Source organism: Scyliorhinus canicula, chromosome 4 (genome assembly GCF_902713615.1).
Source record: "Scyliorhinus canicula chromosome 4, sScyCan1.1, whole genome shotgun sequence".
In the NCBI taxonomy this organism is placed as follows: domain Eukaryota; kingdom Metazoa; phylum Chordata; class Chondrichthyes; order Carcharhiniformes; family Scyliorhinidae; genus Scyliorhinus; species Scyliorhinus canicula.
Window position 1 is genome coordinate 205606190 of NC_052149.1, and position 20078 is coordinate 205626267.

The window sequence follows — 20078 nt, forward strand, 5'->3', positions numbered from 1 at the left end:
TTTCTCTACAGAATGGTAAATTAATAGAGATCCTTAAAATTATGACAGGATTTAATAGCATATATTTGAGAAGCTGTTCTATCTGTGGAATGCACCAAAGCGATATGTTGATAAGATTAGATGAAGTGGACATTCGAGCATAAATATAGATGGCCTGTTTATATCATGTAAATCAGTAACATAGGCTGGAATCTTCTCCAAAATGCGCTTGAATCTTCCCAAAAAATGCACAGTGTTGGCTCAAACGAGAAAACCAATGTGAAGCTCATAGGCTGCAAAGCCAGCTTTTCTCACCATAGTTATGAAATTAAATGAAAATTGCTTATTGTCACAAGTAGGCTTCAAATAAGAGGCTGGTTTAGCTCACTCAGCTAAATCGCTGGCTTTTAAAGCAGACCAAGCAGGCCAGCAGCACGGTTCGATTCCCGTACCAGCCTCCCCGGACAGGCGCCAGAATGTGGCGACTAGGGGCTTTTCACAGTAACTTCATTGAAGCCTACTCGTGACAATATGCGATTTTCATTTCATTTTCATGCGGGAGGCTGGGAACGTTTCCAGTGCCTGGGACCAGCATATGTGCAGGAAGTGTCTTCAGCTGCAGCTCCTGGAAGCCCAGGTTTTGAAGCCAGAGCGGCAGCTGGGGACACTATGGAACATCCACGAAGCTGAGAGTGTCATGGATAGCAGGTATAGAGAGTTGGCCACACAGCAAGCTCAGACTCCATAGACAGGAAGGAAATGGGTGACTACCAGGCTGAACAAGAGAGCTTGGAAGGCAGTGCAGGAATCACCTGTGGCCATTCCCCTGCAAAACAGATATACCACTTTGGATACTGTTGAGGGGAATGACCTCTCAGGGGAAAGCAGCAATAGCCAAATCCATTGCACCATGGCTAGTTCTGCTGCAGAGGGGAGGAATAAAAAGTGTGGGAATGGAATAGTTATAGGGGATTCAATTGTCATGGGAATAGGTGTTTCTGTGGCCGCAAACGAGACTCCAGTATGATATTTTTCCTCCCTGGTGCTCAGGCCAAGGATGTCTCGGAGCCGTAACAGGATATTCCAGAGGTGGAGGGTGAACAGCCAATGTTCGTGGTACATATTAGTACAAACAACATTATTAAAAAAGGGATGAAGTCCTAAAGGCAGAATATAGGGAGTTAGGAAGAAAGTTGAAAAGTTGGACCTCTAAGGTAGTGATCTCTGGATTACTGCCAGTGCCACGTGCTAATCTGAGTGGAAATAACAGGGTATATTGGATAAATACATACAACATACAGTGCAGAAGGAGGCCATTCGGCCGTCGAGTCTGCACCGACCCACTTAAGCCCTCACTTCCACCCTAGCCCCGTAACCCAATAATCCCTCCAACCTTTTTGGACATGAAGGGCAATTTATCATGGCCAATCCACCTAACCTGCATGTCTTTGGACTATGGGAGGAAACCGGAGCACCCGGAGGAAACCCGCGCAGACATGGGGAGAATGTGCAGACTCCGTACAGACAGTGACCCAGCGGGGAATCGAACCTGGGACCCTGGCGCTGTGAAGCCACAGTGCTATCCACTTGTGCTACCGTGCTACCTGTACTCCTAAATGATTGAAGAGATGCTGTGAGGGGGACATTGGGACCTGTTCTGGGGGAGGTGGGACCTGTACAAACTGGATGGGTTATACCTGGGCAGGACCGGAACTGATGTCCTAGGGGGAGTATTTGCTGGGGGTTTCAACTCTAATGACAGGGAGATGGGAACCTATGCGAAGAGTCAGAGGAGGAGGAAATAAGGACATAAACAAAAGACAGAAAGGGGAATAAGGCAGGAAAATCAAAAGCTAGATTTAAACAGGGCCACAGTGAACGGGCATCGTGCGACAATCACCAGGCAGGAATGTTCCCTTTCAGTCGGGGAACATTTCAGCAGTCAAGGGCATTCAGCCTCTGATCTCCGGGTAAGCGTTCTCCAAGGCGGTCTTCAGGACAACAATATTGATATCAACCTGGAATCACATGTAGGTCAGGCAACGATGGCAGATTTCTTTCCCTAAAGTACATGAGTGAACCAGATGGATTTACGTGACAATCCATAATAGTTTCATGATCACCATGACAGAGACTCGCTTTATATTCTTCCTCTGTACTGAAGTATAGCAGTCAACTGTCCCTTGACCTAAAGTTGAATGCCTCCTGGACCGCGGAGCTGTACGGTTGCTGGATGGCTGGAGATATTCTTGCTTTAGCCACTGTTCTGTGTCTGAAAGAACTGAAACTCCTGATTAGGGTCTAATTTTAAGTTTATTTCATGTCCATTGATCATATCGTCTGTGTTCCAATAATTCCCATTTATAAGATTTAGATAATAGTATGGTTCGCCAGCACAAAAAGACTCAATTGTGTCCTTGGTGGAGAGAAACTCTCCAAGGCCCAAAAAATGACAAAGTGCTGTTAAATAGACTGCAGCATCAAGAAACACCCCACCAAATGAGCCCAACACCAGTTTCCAGTTAAATCAAGCTCTTTATTTCCGGTTATTATAATAGGAAATGTTCTTCACTTTTCCTCTTCATAGCTTTAGTGTGGGGCTTGAGTTTAAATATGTTGATAAGAGAATGTGACTTTATTTATGGCTGTTCTGTATCTAAACAAAAGGTAACATTTGTTTGCAATAGAATGTAAACTTCTGGAGGTCTAAGTAAGAGATAGAGCTGTGTCTCAGTTTACGACTTATAAAGCAGAGGTTGCAACGGTGGGTTGACACAGGATGACTTGCACCCTACAGGCAATGGAAGAAGTGAATTTGGACTATTTCCAAATAGGGAAACCCCGAATAAAGAGTAGTGTAAATAAAATATTTTTGCCATCGCTTTGATGGTATACTTCTTCTGAGACATAATCTATCATTACTTTGGGAGCCATGATGTGGAGATGCCGGCATTGGACTGGGGCGAGCACAGTAAGAAGTTTTACAACACCAGGTTAAAGTCCAACAGGTTTGTTTCAAACATGAGCTTTCGGAGCACAGCTCCTTCCTCAGGTGAATGGAGAAGTATGTTCCAGAAACATTTATATAGACAGTCAGAGATGCCAGACAATGCTTGGAATGCGAGCATTTGCGACTAATCAAATCATTACAGATCCAGAGATAGTGGGTAATCCCAGGTTAAAGAGGTGTGAATTGTCTCAAGCCAGGACAGTTGGTAGGATTTGGCAAGTCCAGGCCAGATGGTGGCGGGAGAATGTAATGCAACATGAATCCAAGATCCCAGTTGAGGCCGCACTCATGCGTGCAGAACGTAGCTATAAGTTTTTGCTCCGCAATTCTGCGTTGTCGTGTGTCCTGAAGACCGCCTTGGAGAACGCTTACCCGGAGATCAGAGGCTGAATCCCCATGACTGCTGAAGTGTTCCCCGACTGGAAGAACATTCCTGCCTGGTGATTGTTGCACGATGCCCGTTCATTCGTTGTCGCAGTGTCTGCATGGTCTCGCCAATGTACCACGCTTAGGGACATCCTTTCCTGCAGCGTATGAGGTAGACTACATTGGCCGAGTCACACGAGTATGTGCCACGTACCTGGTATGTGGTGTTTCCACGTGTAATGGTGGTATCCATGTCGATGATCTGGCATGTCTTGCAGAGATTCGGGCAGCACGGTAGCATGGTGGTTAGCATAAATGCTTCACAGCTCCAGGGTCCCAGGTTCGGTTCCCGGCTGGGTCACTGTCTGTGTGGAGTCTGCACATCCTCCCAGTGTGTGCGTGGGTTTCCTCCGGGTGCTCCGGTTTCCTCCCACAGTCCAAAGATGTGCGGGTTAGGTGGATTGGCCATGCTAAATTGCCCGTAGTGTCCTAAAAAGTAAGGTTAAGGGGTGGGGGGTTGTTGGGTTACGGATATAGGGTGGATACGTGGGTTTGAGTAGGGTGATCATGGCTCGGCACAACATCGAGGGCCGAAGGGCCTGTTCTGTGCTGTACTGTTCTATGTTCTATAGATTGCCATGGCAGGGTTGTGTGGTGTTGTGGTCGCTGTTCTGAAGGCTGGGTAATTTGCTGCAAACAATTGTTTATTTAAGGTTGCGCGGTTGTTTGAAGGCAAGTAGTGAGGGTGTGGGGATGACCTTGGCAAGATGTTCATCTTCATCGATGATGTGTTGAAGGCTGCGAAGAAGATGTCGTAGTTTCTCCACCCCAGGAAAGTACTGGACGACGAAGGGTACTCTGTCAGTTGTGTCCCGTGTTTGTCTTCTGAGGAGGTCGGTGCGGTTTTTTGCTGTGGTGCGTTGGAACTGTCGATCGATGAGTCGAGCGCCATATCCCGTTCGTACAAGCGCATCTTTCAGCATCTGTAGATGTCTGTTACGCTCCTCCTCGTCTGAACAGATCCTGTGTATACGGAGGGCGTGTCCATAGGGGATGGCTTCTTTAATGTGTTTCGGGTGAAAGCTGGAGAAGTGGAGCATTGTGAGGTTATCTGTGGGCTTGCGGTAAAGCGAAGTGCTGAGGTGACCTTCCTTGACGGAGATGAGTGTGTCCAAGAATGCAACTGAATTTGGAGAATAGTCCATGGTGAGTCTGATGGTGGGATGGAACTTATTGATCTCATCGTGTAGTCGTTTCAGTGATTCTTCGCTGTGGGTCCAAAGGAAAAAAATGTCATTGATGTATTTGGTGTATAACGTCGGTTGAAGGTCCTATGCAGTGAGGAAGTCTTGTTCAAACTTGTGCATGAAGATGTTGGCATATTGAGGTGCGAATTTGGTCCCCATGGCTGTTCCGTGCGTCTGGATGAAGAATTTGTTGTCGAAGGTGAAGACGTTGTGATCTAGAATGAAGCGGATGAGTTGCAGAATTGCATCTGGAGATTGGCAGTCGTCAGTGTTGAGGACTGAGGCTGTTGCAGCAATACCGTCGTCATGGGGGATACTGGTGTAGAGTGCCGAGACATCCATTGTGACGAGGAATGTTCCTGCTTCAACTGGTCCATGGGTGCTGAGTTTCTGTAGGAAGTCCGTCGTGTCGCGACAGAAGCTGGGTGTACCTTGTACGATGGGTTTCAAGATGCCCTCGCTGTGGCCAGAGACGTTCTCACACAGGGTCCCATTGCCTGAAACGATAGGACGGCCTGGTGTGTTCGCCTTGTGTATTTTCGGGAGGCAGTAGAGATCTCCAATGTGGGGATTATGTGGGATGAGAGCACTCTCATCCCACATAATCCCCGCATTGGAGATCTCTACTGCCTCCCGAAAATACACAAGGCGAACACACCAAGCCGTCCTATCGTTTCAGGCAATGGGACCTCTGAAGGTCTGGATCCAAGGTCTTGATCAGTCAGTTGAGTTGGCGGATGTGTTCCTTGGTTGGATCTGTGGCTAACTGTCTGTAGTGTTCCTGGTTGTTGAGTTGTCGGTATACTTCTTTGCAGTAGTCCATGTTGGCATATTGGGAGACAGATGAAATGGCTGTGCTGTCAGCATGCAAGAACTCCAAGGATCTTGAGGATGAAGTATATCCAGGCTGTCTTTATATTTCCATTTTACTTAATAAACTCTGCTAAATTCATAACTTGTTAGGTGAAGCACACTTTGCAGCCTTTTCCCTTTCCCGCATAAAACAGAACAAATCAAACCTACCACTTACCACCCTTTCTGACCACACTCCATCATCAGCAAAATGATGGAAGGAGTCATCATCAGTGCTATCAAGTGGCACTGACTCAGCAATAATCTGCTCACAGACGCTCAGATTGGGTTCCGCCAGGGTCGCTCAGCTCCTGACCTCATTACAGCCTTAGTTCAAACAAGGACAAAAAGAACTGAATGTCAGAGGTGAGGTGAGAGTGACTGTCCTTAACATCAAGGCAGCATTTGCCTGAAGTTATCAAGGAGACCTAGTAAAACTGAAGTCAATGGAAATCAGTGGGGAAAACTCTCTGCTGGTTAGAGTTAGACCTGGCACAATGGAAGATGGAAGATGGTTGTATGGTTGAACCATGTCCGCTATCCGGGGGAGGGGTACGCATTGAGGTGCGTGTACGGTTTATGGTTTGGCTGTAGTCTACAACTATCCGGTTCTTTTCCCCGGTCCTGACGACCACCACCTGGGCTCTCCAGGGGCTATTGCTGACCTCGATGATCCCCTCCCGCAAGAGTTGCTGGACCTCGGACCTGATAAAAGTCCTGTCCTGGATGCTGTACCGCCTGCTTCTGGTGGCGACTGGTTTGCAGTGGGCGGTGAGGTTTGCGAAGAGCGGGGGAGGGCCGACCTTTAGGGTCACGAGGCTACACACGGTGAGTGGGGGTAGGGACCTGCCAAACTTCAGGGTGAGACTCCTGAGGTTACATTGGAAACCTAGTCCCAATAGAAGAGGAGCGCAGGGGCCGGGGAGTACATATAATTTAAAATTGGCGAACTCGGCGCCCTATATTGCGAGGGTTGTGGTAGTGTACCCTCGGAACTGCACCGAGTGTGACCCGGAGGCGAGGGAGATGGTTTGATGCGCCGGGAAGATTGGGAGCGAGCAGCATCTTACCATGTCCGGGTGAATGAAGCTCTCTGTGCTCCCAGAGTCAAAGAGGCAGGGCGTTTCATGTCCGTTCACCCGGACGGTCATCATAGAGCTCCGGAGGTGTTTGGGTCGCAACTGGTCAACGGTGACCGGTTGCAGGTAGCCGGCGTGGTCGAAGGTGCTGGGTCAGTCCCAAGATGGCTGCCCCCGTTGGATGCACATGTCGGGCGGCATTGCAGATGGCGGCCAAGATGGCGGTCCCCATCGGTCGCACGTGTCGGGCGGTGAGGAAGATGGCGTCCAAGATGGCGGCTCCCATGAATCGCACGTAGCGGGCCGCGTGGGCGAGGATGTCCAAGATGGCGGCCCCTGTGAGTCGCACATGTTGTGCGGGCTTTGAGATGGCTGCCTCCACGGATAACACAAGGCCGATGACGCGTTTGGGGGGGGGACGATTACATAGTGGCGTTGTAGTTAATTAAATTGATGCAACCATCAATTCACACAAAACCAGGAGTAGAAGTAAACTGTGGCTTTAATCGACTAGAACAGTGCCTGCCTGCGACTGGCCTGTTAGTGGGAGCCGCCTATAGGGCTACTGCTCTTTATACCTCCCCTCAAGGGGTGGAGTCAGGGGCGGAGCCCACACAGGCCCCACATGCTACATTATAGGTAATACCATACAATGGTCCATAGGTGGAGCCCACATGGGCAACAGCGTAATGCAGATAAGCACATGGTGAATTGTTACATTCACCACACCCTGTTGAATGTGGACGCCAAACTGGTGGCCAAAATTTGTCCCCCAGGATTGAGGATTGTGTTCTGGACGTTATTAGTGAGGACCAGATGGGGTTTGTTAAGGGTAGGCAGTTGGTGGACAATGTAAGAAGGTTGTTAAATGTGATCATGATGCCCCCGGAAGGTAGGGAGGTGGAGGTAGTGATCACAATGGATGCAGAAAAGGCTTTTGATCGGGTAGAATGGGATTATCTGTGGGAGGTACTGGGACGGTTCGGATTCGGGCGGGACTTTATTAACTGGGTCAGGTTGCTGTATCAGGCTCCTGTGGCAAGCGTACGGACAAATAGGACAACATCGGACTATTCTAGACTGCACCGGGGGACGAGACAGGGCTGCCCCCTCTCCCCACTGTTGTTCGCGCTAGCAATAGAGCCGCTGGAAATTGCTCGGAGAGCCTAAAGGGGCTGGAGGGGGCTGGTCCGTGTGGGGTGTGGAGGACAGTCTCGCTCCATGCAGACGACCTGCTTCTGTATGTATCGGACCCAATAGAGGGGATGGAAGAAATCATGAAGGTTCTAGTGGAATTTGGCCGGATTTCGGGGTAGAAGCTAAAGATGGGGAAAAGTGAGATGTTTGCGGTCCAGGCGAGGGGACAGGAGAGGTGATTGGGGGAGCTGCCGTTTAGATTAGTAAAGGGAAGCTTTAGGTACCTAGGCATTCAAGTGGCGCGGGAATGGGACCGGCTGCATAAATTAAATCTGGCCCGACTAGTAGACCAAATGAAGGATGATTTTCGGAGATGGGACACGCTCCCGTTGTCATTAGCTGGGGGTGTGCAGACGGTGAAGATGATGGTCCTCCCGAGATTCCTGTTCGTATTTTAATGTTGCCCCCACTTTATTTCGCGGGTCAACAAAGTGCTCACTGGCTTTGTTTGGGTGGCCAAGACCCCGTGGGTAAGGAAGGTAATGCTTGAGCGGAGTCGGGGAGAGGGCAGGCTGGCGCTGCCAAATTTTAGTAACTATTACTGGGCGACGAATATAGCCATGATCAGGAAGTGGGTGGTGGGGGGGGGGAGGGTCGCCATGGGTGCGTATGGAGGCGGCTTAATGCAAGGGCACCAGTCTGGGGCATTGGTAACTGTGCCTCTGCCGTTCCCGCTGGCATGGTACTCCACCAGCCCAGTGATAGTGGCGGCCCTGAGAGTCTGGGGGCAATGGAGGAGACATGTGTGAACAGAGGGAGCATCGGTCTGGTCCCCAATCTATAATAATCACCGGTCTGCCCGGAAAGTATGGATGGGGGGTTCCGGATATGGCGGAGAGCAAGGATTGAGAGGATGGGGGATATGTTTACAGAGTGGAGCTTTCCGAGTATGAGGGCGCTAAAGAGAAATTTGGGTTGGCGAGGGGAAACAAATTCAGGTATCTGGAGGTGTGGGACTTCCTACGTATCAGGTGTCAACCTTCCCGCTCCTACCGCTGAGGGGGATTCAGGACAGGGTAGTTTCCAAAGGGTGGGTAGGAGAAGGGAGCGTCTCGGACATTTACAAGGGAACTTATGGGGTCGGAGGAGACGCAGACCGAGGGGCTGAAGTGGGAAGAGGAGTTGGGAGGCGAGATAGAGGATGGTCTATGGGCGGACACATTGAGTAGAGTCAACGCGTCCGCAACATGTGCCAGGCTCAGCCTGATACGCTTCAAGGTCGTTCACCGGGCTCACATGACAGTGGCCCGGATGAGCAGATTCTTTGGGGTGGAAGACAGGTGTGCAAAATGTGCGGGAGGGCCAGCGAACCATGTCCACATGCTCTGAGCATGTCCGAAGCTCAGGGGATTTTGGCAGGTGTTTGCAGATGTCATGGCCACCGTGTTAAAAACAAGGGTGGCGCTGAGTCCGGAGATGGCGATTTTTAGAGTGTCAGAAAACACGGAATCCAGGAGGAGAAAGAGGCAGACGTTCTGGCCTTTGCTTCCCTGGTAGCCCAGAGATGGATACTATTAGCATGGAGGGACTCAAAGCCCCCAAAGTTGGAGACCTGACTATCTGACATTGCTAGCTTTCTCTGTTTGGAGAAAATCAAGTTCGCCTTGGAAGGGTAACTGTTAGGGTTCACGCGGAGGTGGCAACCGTTCGTCGACTTCTTTGGGGAAAATTATTCGTCGGCAGAAAATGGGGGGGGGGGGGGGGGTCAGTTTAGCTCAGAGTAAGTGGTTACTATAGGTGGGACCTGTAAGGGAGGAAGATGGCTTTTGCACTCTGTTTATAGATTCATGTATGTTGTTTATTTTGTTGTTATTGTGAAACCAAAAAATACCTCAATAAAATGTTTATTTAAAAAAAAGTTCACCTATCCTGCACATCTTTGGGTTGTGGGGGTGAGACCCATGCAGACACGAGAGAATATGCAAACTGCACACGGGCTGCAATGCTAACCACTGCGCCACCGTGCCGCCCACAATTCAGAAACTTTGCTTCCTGGAGCGGTTCTCAAGATCATCCAACTTCTCCCTCATCCTTTTTTGGCTGCTCATCACCATCACCATCTCCTCCTCCAGTGGAGTTAATCGATCCTCGTGCTCCCCCATCATCTCCTCCATCTTTTGGATCGCCAGGCCCTGTGTTTTCCTGCCTCCGCTCCACTTGTTCAATCACCACACTAAGCAGACGAGTCCTCTAAGGCCTCCTTCCTTTGCTGCTGGAACTTGCTGTTGAGGAATTCCACCAGTTGCTCTGTAGACCACTGGACGGGAAGCACTGCCCTCCTACCCTCCACCATCTTCTCCTCGTTCAAGCTGCTGTCTCTTTCGCTTTGCTCTCCTCATCGATGAGCCTTAAACTCGTCCCACCAGAGGAGTATTACATTTCCTCTGTACTCATGCACCTTTTGCCATCAAACACCACGCAATTTGGGTTGTGAAGGACCAGAAAATCCACCTCGAGCGGATTCTGAGAGAAGTAATTTCTCCTCATCTCTGTTTTAAATCTGCTCCCCCTTATACTAAAATAGTGACCTCTTGTTCCAAATTACTCCAAAAGAGGGAGCACCTGCTCTACATCTACTTTGCCTGCACCTTTTATCATCTTACATACTACAATTAGATCTTCTCCCATTCTGCTGAACTGGAGAGAGTATAGGCCTAAATTGCAAAATCTCAGCCTCATAAGAAAACCCCCTCATCTTTGGAATAAATCCAGTGAACATCCTCTGAACTTCCTCTAATCCAACGACAATAAGGGGACCAAAACTGTACACAGTACTCCAAGTGCTGCCTCAACAATGTTTTGTACAGTTGCAAGAACATTTCCTTAAAATTCCATTTGCCTTCCTATTACCTGCATGCTAGCTTTCTGCAATTCATGCACAAGTACACTAAAGTGCACTAAAGCACTCCATTTAGATAATAAATTGCCTTTCCATTTTTCCGACCAAAATGGATCACCTCATATTTATTCATATTCAACTCCATCTGCCAAATTATGGCCCATTCATTTGTATCTATTTGTAAATCCCTGGGGCTGGATTCTCCGATCCCTGACTCCGAAATTGGATTCGACAACGGGCGGAGAATGCCCAATGACGACTAAATTGGGGGCGGCGCCGCTTTCGCGATACTCCGCCCCCTGAAAAGAGCATACTGTAGGAGTACGCCACGAGCCATATCCATGCCCCCCTTACATTGGCTGAGGTCCGCCCTGCGATGCTCCGTCCCAGTCAAGTTCCCGACGCCGTGGGTCACATGTGGTCTCACCCGTCGGGAACTCAGCGCGGCGGCTGCGGACTCAGTCCAGCGCTGCCACAGTCGGGGGGAGGGCTGATCCGCGGGCAGAGGGGGTATTATTCGGGGCTGGGACACTGTGGTGGGCGGTCCAGGGAGTGCGAGCCGGCCGAAGAGGGGAACTATTTGTGCGGGCCGGGTACGCGTGCTGAATCCGCCATAAAGTTCCAGTTTTCTGCCTCCCTCTCTTCTTAAACAGTGGAGTTATATTAGCCATTTTCCATTCCTCTGGGACCCTCCCTGACTCAGTGATTCCTGAAAGCTCACCACCAATGCATCCCCAATCTTCCCAGAACCCTGGGTATAGTCCATCTGGGTTGAGCAATTTATTCAACTCCGGACCTTTCCGATTCCCCAGAACCTTCTCTTTTGTGATGGTCACTACACTCATCTCGGCTCCGTGACTCTCAAAGTTCAGGTACACCACTGGTGTTGTCCACTGTGAAGACTGATGCAAAGCACCTATTCAGTTCCTCTGCCATTTCTCTTTTCCCCATTACTATATCTCCAGCCTCATTTTCCCGTGGTCCAATGCCCATTCTTGCCACTCTCTCTAACCTTTTACATCAATTGAAAAAAATTATCTTCTTTTATCTTACGAGCTAGCTTCATCTTCTCCCGCCTTATTGCTATTTAGTTGTCGTGTGCTTACCAATCCTTTGGTTTTCCACAAATCCTCGCCACCATCTCAGTCATACCCTCCTGTCCCTGACCACTGGCTCAATTCAAGGTAGTTAATCTAAGGGGTGTGAGTGCCTCCTGGAATAGTGTCCAGGTAACACTCCCCCCTTCCTGAATGTGTCTCAGCATTGTAGCTCAGACTCCAGCTCATCAACTCTGAGCCGATGTTCCTCAAGCAACCAACACTTGCTACAGATGTGATCACTAGGATCCACAACGGAGTCCACCAGTTCCCACATCATGCAGGTACAACATATTTCCTGGCCCTGCATCTCAATTTTATTTAAATGGCTTTATTTAAATGTCGTTCTAATCTGTAAAATATTTCACCAATTTAACCTTCAAACTGAAAGTAAATTAGAATAGGTCATGCAAATCAGCAGTTACTTACCAGCCAATGAACTTACTGTTTTCCTCTGACATCACTCTTTGTTTCAGTTTAAGGTGAACTCCTCTCCCTTTCCCTCTGTTTAAACCAGCCGGATCCACCTCTCCCCGCTGTTTCTCACTCTGTAACTCCTCTCCCTTTCCCGCTGTTTCTCACACTGAAACTCCTCTCCTTTTCCCGCTGTTTCTCACACTGAAACTCATCTCCTTTTCCCACTGTTTCTCACTCGGAAACTCCTCTCCCTCTGTCCCCGCTGCTTCTCACTCTGAAACTCCTCTCCCTTTCCCGCTGTTTCTCACTCTGAAACTCCTCTCCCTTTCCCGCTGTTTCTCACTCTGATACTCCTCTCCCTTTCCCGCTGTTTCTCACTCTGAAACTCCTCTCCCTCTGTCCCCGCTGTTTCTCACTCTGAAACTCCTCTCCCTTTCCCGCTGTTTTCAACTCTGAAACTCCTCTCCTTTTCCCACTGTTTTAACTGGCTGGGTTCCCCTCTCTCCTCACTGTTTCTCACTCTGAAACTCTTCTCCCTTTCCCGCTGTTTCTCACTCTGAAATTCCTCTCCATTTCCCGCTGTTTCTCACTCTGAAATTCCTCTCCCTTTCCTGCTGTTTCTCACTCTGAAACTCCTCTCCCTTTCCTGCTGTTTCTCACTCTGAAACTCCTCTCCCTTTCCCGCTGTTTCACACTCTGAAAATCCTCTCCCTTTCCCGCTGTTTCTCACTCTGAAACTCCTCTCCTTTTTCAGCTGTTTCTCACTCTGAAACTCCTCTCCTTTTCCCGCTGTTTCTCACTCCGAAACTCCTCTCCCTTTCCCACTGTTTTAACTGGCCGGGTTCCCCTCTCTCCTCGCTGTTACTCACTCTGTAACTCCTCTCCCTTTCCCGCTGTTTCTCACTCTGTAACTCCTCTCCCTTTCCCGCTGTTTCTCACTCTGTAACTCCTCTCCCTTTCCCGCTGTTTCTCACTCTGAAACACCTCTCCCTTGCACGCTGTTTCTCACTCTGAAACTCCTCTCCCTTTCCCGATGTTTCTCACTCTGTAATTCCTCTTCCTTTCCCGCTGTTTCTCACTCTGAAACTCCTCTCCCTTTTCCGCTGTTTCTCACACTGAAACTCCTCTCCCTTTCCCGCTGTTTCTCACTCTGTAATTCCTCTTCCTTTCCCGCTGTTTCTCACTCTGAAACTCCTCTCCCTTTTCCGCTGTTTCTCACACTGAAACTCCTCTCCCTTTCCCGCTGTTTCTCACTCTGTAACTCCTCTCCCTTCCCCGCTGTTTCTCACTCTGATACTCCTCTCCCTTTTCCGCTGTTTCTCACACTGAAACTCCTCTCCCTTTCCTGCTGTTTCTCACTCTGTAACTCCTCTCCTTTTCCCGCTGTTACTCACTGTAACTCCTCTCTCTTTCCCGCTGTTTCTGACACTGAAACTCCTCTCCCTTTCCTGCTGTTTCTCACTCTGTAACTCCTCTCCTTTTCCCGCTGTTTCTCACTCTAACTCCTCTCCCTTTCCTGCTGTTTCTCACTCTGTAACTCCTCTCCCATTACTGCTGTTTCTCACTCAGTAACCCGTCTCCCTTTCCCGCTGTTTCTCACTCTGTAACTCCTCTCCTTTTCCCGCTGTTTCTCACTCTGAAACTCCTCTCCCTTTCCCGCTGTTTCTCACTCTGTAACTCCTCTCCCTTTCCCGCTGTTTCTCACTCTAACTCCTCTCCCTTTCCCGCTGTTTCTCACTCTGTAACTCCTCTCCCTTTCCCACTGTTTCTCACTCTGTAACTCCTCTCCCTGTCCCGCTGTTTCTCACTCTGAAACTCCTCTCCCTTTCCCGCTGTTTCTCACACTGAAACTCCTCTCCCTCCCCGCTGTTTCTCACTCTGTAACTCCTCTCCCTGTCCCGCTGTTTCTTACTCTGAAACTCCTCTCCCTTTCCCGCTGTTTCTCACAATGAAATTCCTCTCCCTTTCCCGCTGTTTTAACCGGCCATGTCCATCTCTCTCCCCGCTGTTTCTCACTCTGAAACCCCTGTCCCCTTCCCGCTGTTTCTCTCTGAAACTCCTCTCCCTTTCCCGCTGTTTCTTGCTCTGAAACTCCTCTCCCTTTCCCGCTGTTTCTCACTCTGTAATTCCTCTTCCTTTCCCGCTGTTTCTCACCCTGATACTCCTCTCCCTTTCCTGCTGTTTCTCACTCTGAAACTCCTCTCCCTTTCCCGCTGTTTCTCACTCTGTAATTCCTCTTCCTTTCCCGCTGTTTCTCACTCTGATACTCCTCTCCCTTTCCTGCTGTTTCTCACTCTGTAACTCCTCTCCCTTTCCCGCTGTTTCTCACTCTGAAACTCCTCTCCCTTTCCCACTGTTTCTCACACTGTAACTCCTCTCCCTTTCCCGCTGTTTCTCACACTGAAACTCCTCTCCTTTTTCCGCTGTTTCTCACTCTGAAACTCCTCTCCCTCTGTCCTCGCTGTTTCTCACTCTGTAACTCCTCTCCCTTTCACGCTGTTTCTCACTCTGAAACTCCTCTCCCTTTCCCGCTGTTTCTCACTCTGTAACTCCTCTCCCTTTCCCGCTGTTTCTCACTCTGATACTCCTCTCCCTTTCCCGCTGTTTCTCACTCTGTAACTCCTCTCCCTTTCCTGCTGTTTCTCACTCTGAAACGTCTCTCCTTTTCCTGCTCTTTCTCACTCTGAAATTCCTCTCCTTTTCCCGCTGTTTCTCACTCTGAAACTGTCTCCCTTTCCAGCTGTTTTAACTGGCCGGGTCCACCTCTCTCCCTGCTGTTTCTCACAATGAAATTCCTCTCCCTTTCCCGCTGTTTCTTGCTCTGAAATTCCTCTCCCTTTCCCGCTGTTTTAACCGGCCATGTCCATCTCTCTCCCCGCTGTTTCTCACTCTGAAACCCCTGTCCCCTTCCCGCTGTTTCTCACTCTGAAACTCCTCTCCCTTTCCCGCTGTTTCTTGCTCTGAAACTCCTCTCCCTTTCCCGCTGTTTTAACTGGCTGCCGGGTCCACCTCTCTCCCTGCTGTTTCTCACATTATGACTGCGTTATACAAGGGATGACAAAATCATCAGAGGTAGTGAGTAAAGGATCAGCACTTTGTTAATGGGACTGTATGGTATGGACACTTACCAAGAACATAGGCAGCCACATAGTTTGAGATTTGTCCAATACCGATAAGGAAATTAACCACGCAGAATATTTCCCAGTTTGGTGACAATACTTGAAGCATATTAAACCCAGTCTGTACAGCCATGGTCCCAAACAGAATTGCCTTTCTACCAAACCTGCAAAGCAAAATCAACCAATATTTCAAATACTGTCAGTATTACACTTACTGACAAAGATGCACATTAATTATTGTATGTAGTTGGTATACACATGCCGTACATACACATATACACTTGAGCAGCGATTCCTAACCTTTTCCTTTATGTGGACCATAGATAGTCAGGAAAAGCCATTGTGGACCATAGCATACACAAGCTGTTTGAAACATTTTTTTTTTTACATAGCTCATCACGGGAGTCAAATGTCTATATTAACAGATATTAAAATCACAGCTATTTCTTATGACGTACACTTGCAAATACATTGCAGATATTACACAAGGATGTTTCTGATGCAAATTACATTGTTGATAATAATGCCACATTGATTATGATACATATGAGGCGCACTTAAATTTGTGTTTCCCCCCACCCCACAGACCATCTGCAGTATTCTCGCGGACCCGGACCACAGTACTGGAGTACATGCTCGATATATATTCCCACAAGTGCCAAACCAAACACAGATCATCAATACTTAGATTTACATAAAACTATACTGGGGCTGAAAAGCCAAAATGGAACCAACACACACATGATATAATTTTAACGAGGACGTACTGGAAACAAAACTAGAAATTAAGTTGGTGTTCAGATATTCAGGGTCTTCCTATCTCTGGCACTCTGAGATGTATCGATCAGGGGGGCGTAACTTCAGCCCGGTCCAAAAAAAAATTCCATTCGGAGTGAGACTGGAGGTTTGGTTTTCCTGGGTCATGAATTCCCTCAAGAAATTGGGGCAGCACGGTAGCATGGTGGTTAGCATAAATGCTTCACAGCTCCAGGGTCCCAGGTTCAGTTCCTGGCTGGGTCACTGTCTGTGCGGAGTCTGCACGTCCTCCCCGTGTGTGCGTGGGTTTCCTCCGGGTGCTCCGGTTTCCTCCCACAGTCCAAAGATGTGCGGGTTAGGTGGATTGGCCATGCTAAATTGCCCTTAGTGGCCTAAAAAAAATAAGGTTAATGGGGCGGGGGTTACTGGTACAGGGTGGATACGTTGGCTTCAGTAGGGTGATCATTGCTCGGCACAACATCGAGGGCCGAAGGGCCTGTTCTGTGTTGTACTGTTCTAAATCTCTGAGACTCCATGTAGAGTCAGAAAAGCTACCTTTGGTGATATTAGGCCTACCTATCTGTCACGATGTGGAGATGCCTGCGTTGGACTCGGGTGAGCACAGTAAGAAGTCTTACAACACCAGGTTAAAGGCCAACATGTTTGTTTCAAACACTAGCTTTCGGAGCGCTGCTCCTTCCTCAGGTGAATGAAGAGGTATGAAAGCTAGTGTTTGAAACAAACATGTTGTACCTATCTGTCAACAGTGAAGGTGGGCCCCACTGGTTTCCAGCCTGTACTCTGAAGAAAATAATTTCAAATTAAAAGCTATAATACATAAGGTATCACTCGAGAAATCTGAACGTGTATGTTGTAGCACGCCCGTCTCCTTCTAGCACCCTGCTATTCTCCGATCAGATACTTGTCTTCTTGCCACTTGGTGGTCTGGGGTGTCCTAGATAAGCACCAATAGCATGAGCACAGATAATGAAGGGATTGCACTCCAGTCATGCAAACATTGACAAAAGCAGCGATGGATCTTTTGAATAAGTGCTACTTGGCAATTACAGTAGCGGACACATCCTCGCTAATTTTCAATGTTTTTCAAAGGGTTTTATTTTTTGACAGATATGTTGAGCAGATGATCTTACCCAGCCTCCCTCTGATGGCCTCACCATTATAGCTGGCAGGGTAAATCCATATTTAGTGTTTACCACACGAGGCATTGAGGAATATCTGACTACACTGCACACAGCAAAGATTATGGTGTGGGACAATGTCCTAGTTGTAACGCTGACGATCCATGCACCAATGTCAGTGGATCCCCAAACTAAACTGTTTGTTTCTGTACAGCTGTGGCATTGTACCTGCCCAACAATGAAAAGAATGATGTTAATGTTGCAGCAGAGGAATTGTGTGCAGAGATACATTGGATAGGGAATATATGGACAAATACTAAATAGATTAGATCAAAGTTAATCAGCCACATGGTCCAGATAGAATGCATCTCAAGTACTTGGAGAGAAGAAGCTCTGACAATTTTTCAATCTCCCTGTACTTAGGAACAGTTCTGTAAGAATGAAGGGTTAAAAAGTTTATCCCTGTTAGAAATAAAAAGGAAAGGCTTCCGGTGGTGGCTATGAAGGAGTAGGTCGCATATTTGGTGGCTCTCGCTCGGGTCGGACCTTTGGACCCTTTTCCCTGATTTTTTGTCAGAATTTTGATAGTGGAGGCAATTGTGAAGAGGAATCCTGCATCAGTGCCTGGAGAAGGCAGACCAGAAGTGCTCACAAAGGAAGAAATAGGCGAATGGAGAAGGCTTGGGCTGAAGCTGCAGTGGGAGAAAGCATGGCGGACGGCCGGGATCCTGGCTCGACGACCCAGCGATTGACGGAGCAGCTGGTGCAGTTCATACAGGAAGGCTTCGCCAAGCAGAAACAGGAATGCTTGGACCTGATTAAGGAATCGATTGCGGGGCTGGAACTTAGACTGGATGCTCAAGACCAGGCGATCCAGATAGTGAGAAGGTACTGACTGAGCAGGAGGAACATCAAACAGCGGTGGCGTTGGAGGTGGGGATGCTGAGAAACCAGCAGAAAAGGCTCCTGGAGAAGATGGAGGACCGAAAGAATAGGTCCGCCGGCAGAACTTGAGAATCGTTGATCTTCCGGAGAGGTCCGAAGGAGCGGACGCTGGGGCATACATAGCGGGAATTGTTCAAGAAGTTACTGGGGGATGGGACATTCTCCCAACCTTTGGAGGTGGACAGGGCTCACAGAGCGCTCGCAAGGAAGCCGCGTGTGGGGGACCCCCCAAGGGCAATGGTGGTGAGATTCCGCAGGTACCTGGACAAGGAGTGTATTTTACGGTGGGCCAGGCTGACACGGAGCTGTAAGTGGGAGAACAGCACACTGTGTATATACCAGGATCTGAGTGCGGATGTGGACAGGAAAAGAGCAGGGTTCAACCAGATAAAGTCGACCCTTTTCAAGAAAAAGGTTAAGTTTGGACTTCTGTATCTGGCCCGTCTTTGGGCCACGTACGAGGAGCAACATTTTTACTTTGAGTCGCCCGAGGAAGCGATGGGCTTCAGTAGAAGGAAAGAGCTGTGGCGAACGGAGGTCTTTGAACTTTGCTGCAGCGCTCATGTTAAAAAAGTTTCTTGCTTTTCGGACGTTATTTGTAATGCCTTCTGTATTGATTTGGGGCTTGCTGCAGAGCTGTGTGACTTAAAGTTTGCATTTGCACTGATGGGGGATGGGGGTGTGAATGTTAGATGTTGGATCCTCTGTTTAATTTTTTTGTGTTTCTTTCGGGCAATTGTGTTGGGATTGTTTTTCTTTTGCATATGTGTGTCCGAGCGAGGGGGAGGGAACAATATCTGGGAAAATGTCTGGCACCATGGGCGGGGGGGGGGTCACCAAGCTAGCTGGGTGGGCTAGCTCACGGAAGCACAGTGGGGGGTGAGCAGATACTATGCTTGCTGAAGGGGGTGGTTTGCATGGTGCTGTACTGGGGGGGGGGGAAGGGGGGAAAATGTTCTGCTGATCGGCGGAGAGGGGTTGAGAAGCTCTCTCCCCCCCCCCCCCCCCCCCCGCCAAAACCAGTCTGGTCACGTGGAACGTAAGAGGGCTAAATAGGCCGGTTAAGAGGGCACGCGTGGTCGTGAATTTGAGGGGACTGAATGCGGACGTGGCAATGTTACAGGCGACGCACCTTAGAGTAACTGATCAGATTAGATTAAGGAAGGGATGGGTCGGACAGGTTTTTCACTCGGGGGTGGATTCTAAGACTGGAGGGGTCGAGATCCTGATTAACAAGCGTGTGTCATTCGAGGAGGGAAGAATAGTTGCGGATGTGGGAGGCCGTTATATTATGGTTAGTGGGAAGCTGGAGGGGCTGACAGTGGTACTCCTGAATGTGTACGTGCCAAATTGGGATGATGTGGAGTTCATAAAGAGGGTTTTGGAGAAGATCCCTGACCTGCATTCGCACAAGACTTTAATGCAGTCTCGGCTGCAATGGTCTGGGAGGGGCTGAAGGCGGTGGTTTGAGGGGAGCTGATCTCGATATGGGCCCACAGGGAGAACGCAGACAGAGCAGAAATGGACCGACTGATAAGGGAAATACTTTAGGTCAACAGGAGATATGCAGAGACCCCAGAGGCAGGGCTTTTAAGGGAACGACGGAGGCTACAGACGGAGTTTGGCATGTTAACTACAGGGAAGGCGGTGGAGCAGCTGATGAAGGCGAGGGGTGCGATTTATGAATATGGACAGAAGGCCAGCAGAATGCTTGCGCAGCAGCTCAGAAAGAGGGAGGCAGATTGGGAAAGTAAGGGACGGGGATGGGAACCTGGTCGGAGATTCAGCAGGGGTTAATAAGGCGTTTAAGGAGTTTTACAGCAGGTTGCATGAGTCGTAATCCCCAGCTGGGCCGGAGGGGTTGAGGCAATTCTGACGGGGGCTGAGGTTCGCGAAGGTCGACGAGGGGTTGGTAGAAGGGCTGTTGGCCCCGATCGGGTTGGGGGAAATAGCAGATGTGCTGAAGGCCATGCAGTCGGGTAAAGCCCCGGGGCCGGATGGGTACCCAGTGGAGTTTTATAAAAAGTTCTCTGGGA

General features: G+C 49.1%; 1 protein-coding gene across 1 annotated transcript in view; it reads right to left on the reverse strand.

The window, feature by feature from the left end:
* The window catches only part of LOC119965330 (solute carrier family 22 member 5-like), a 137106-nt gene that overhangs the window by 77276 nt on the left and 39752 nt on the right, over nt 1–20078 (reverse strand). Inside the window, exon 3 of the mRNA XM_038795950.1 lies at nt 15212–15366. Coding sequence (XP_038651878.1) covers nt 15212–15366 — 155 coding nt within the window. The remainder of the gene's footprint in view (nt 1–15211; nt 15367–20078) is intronic.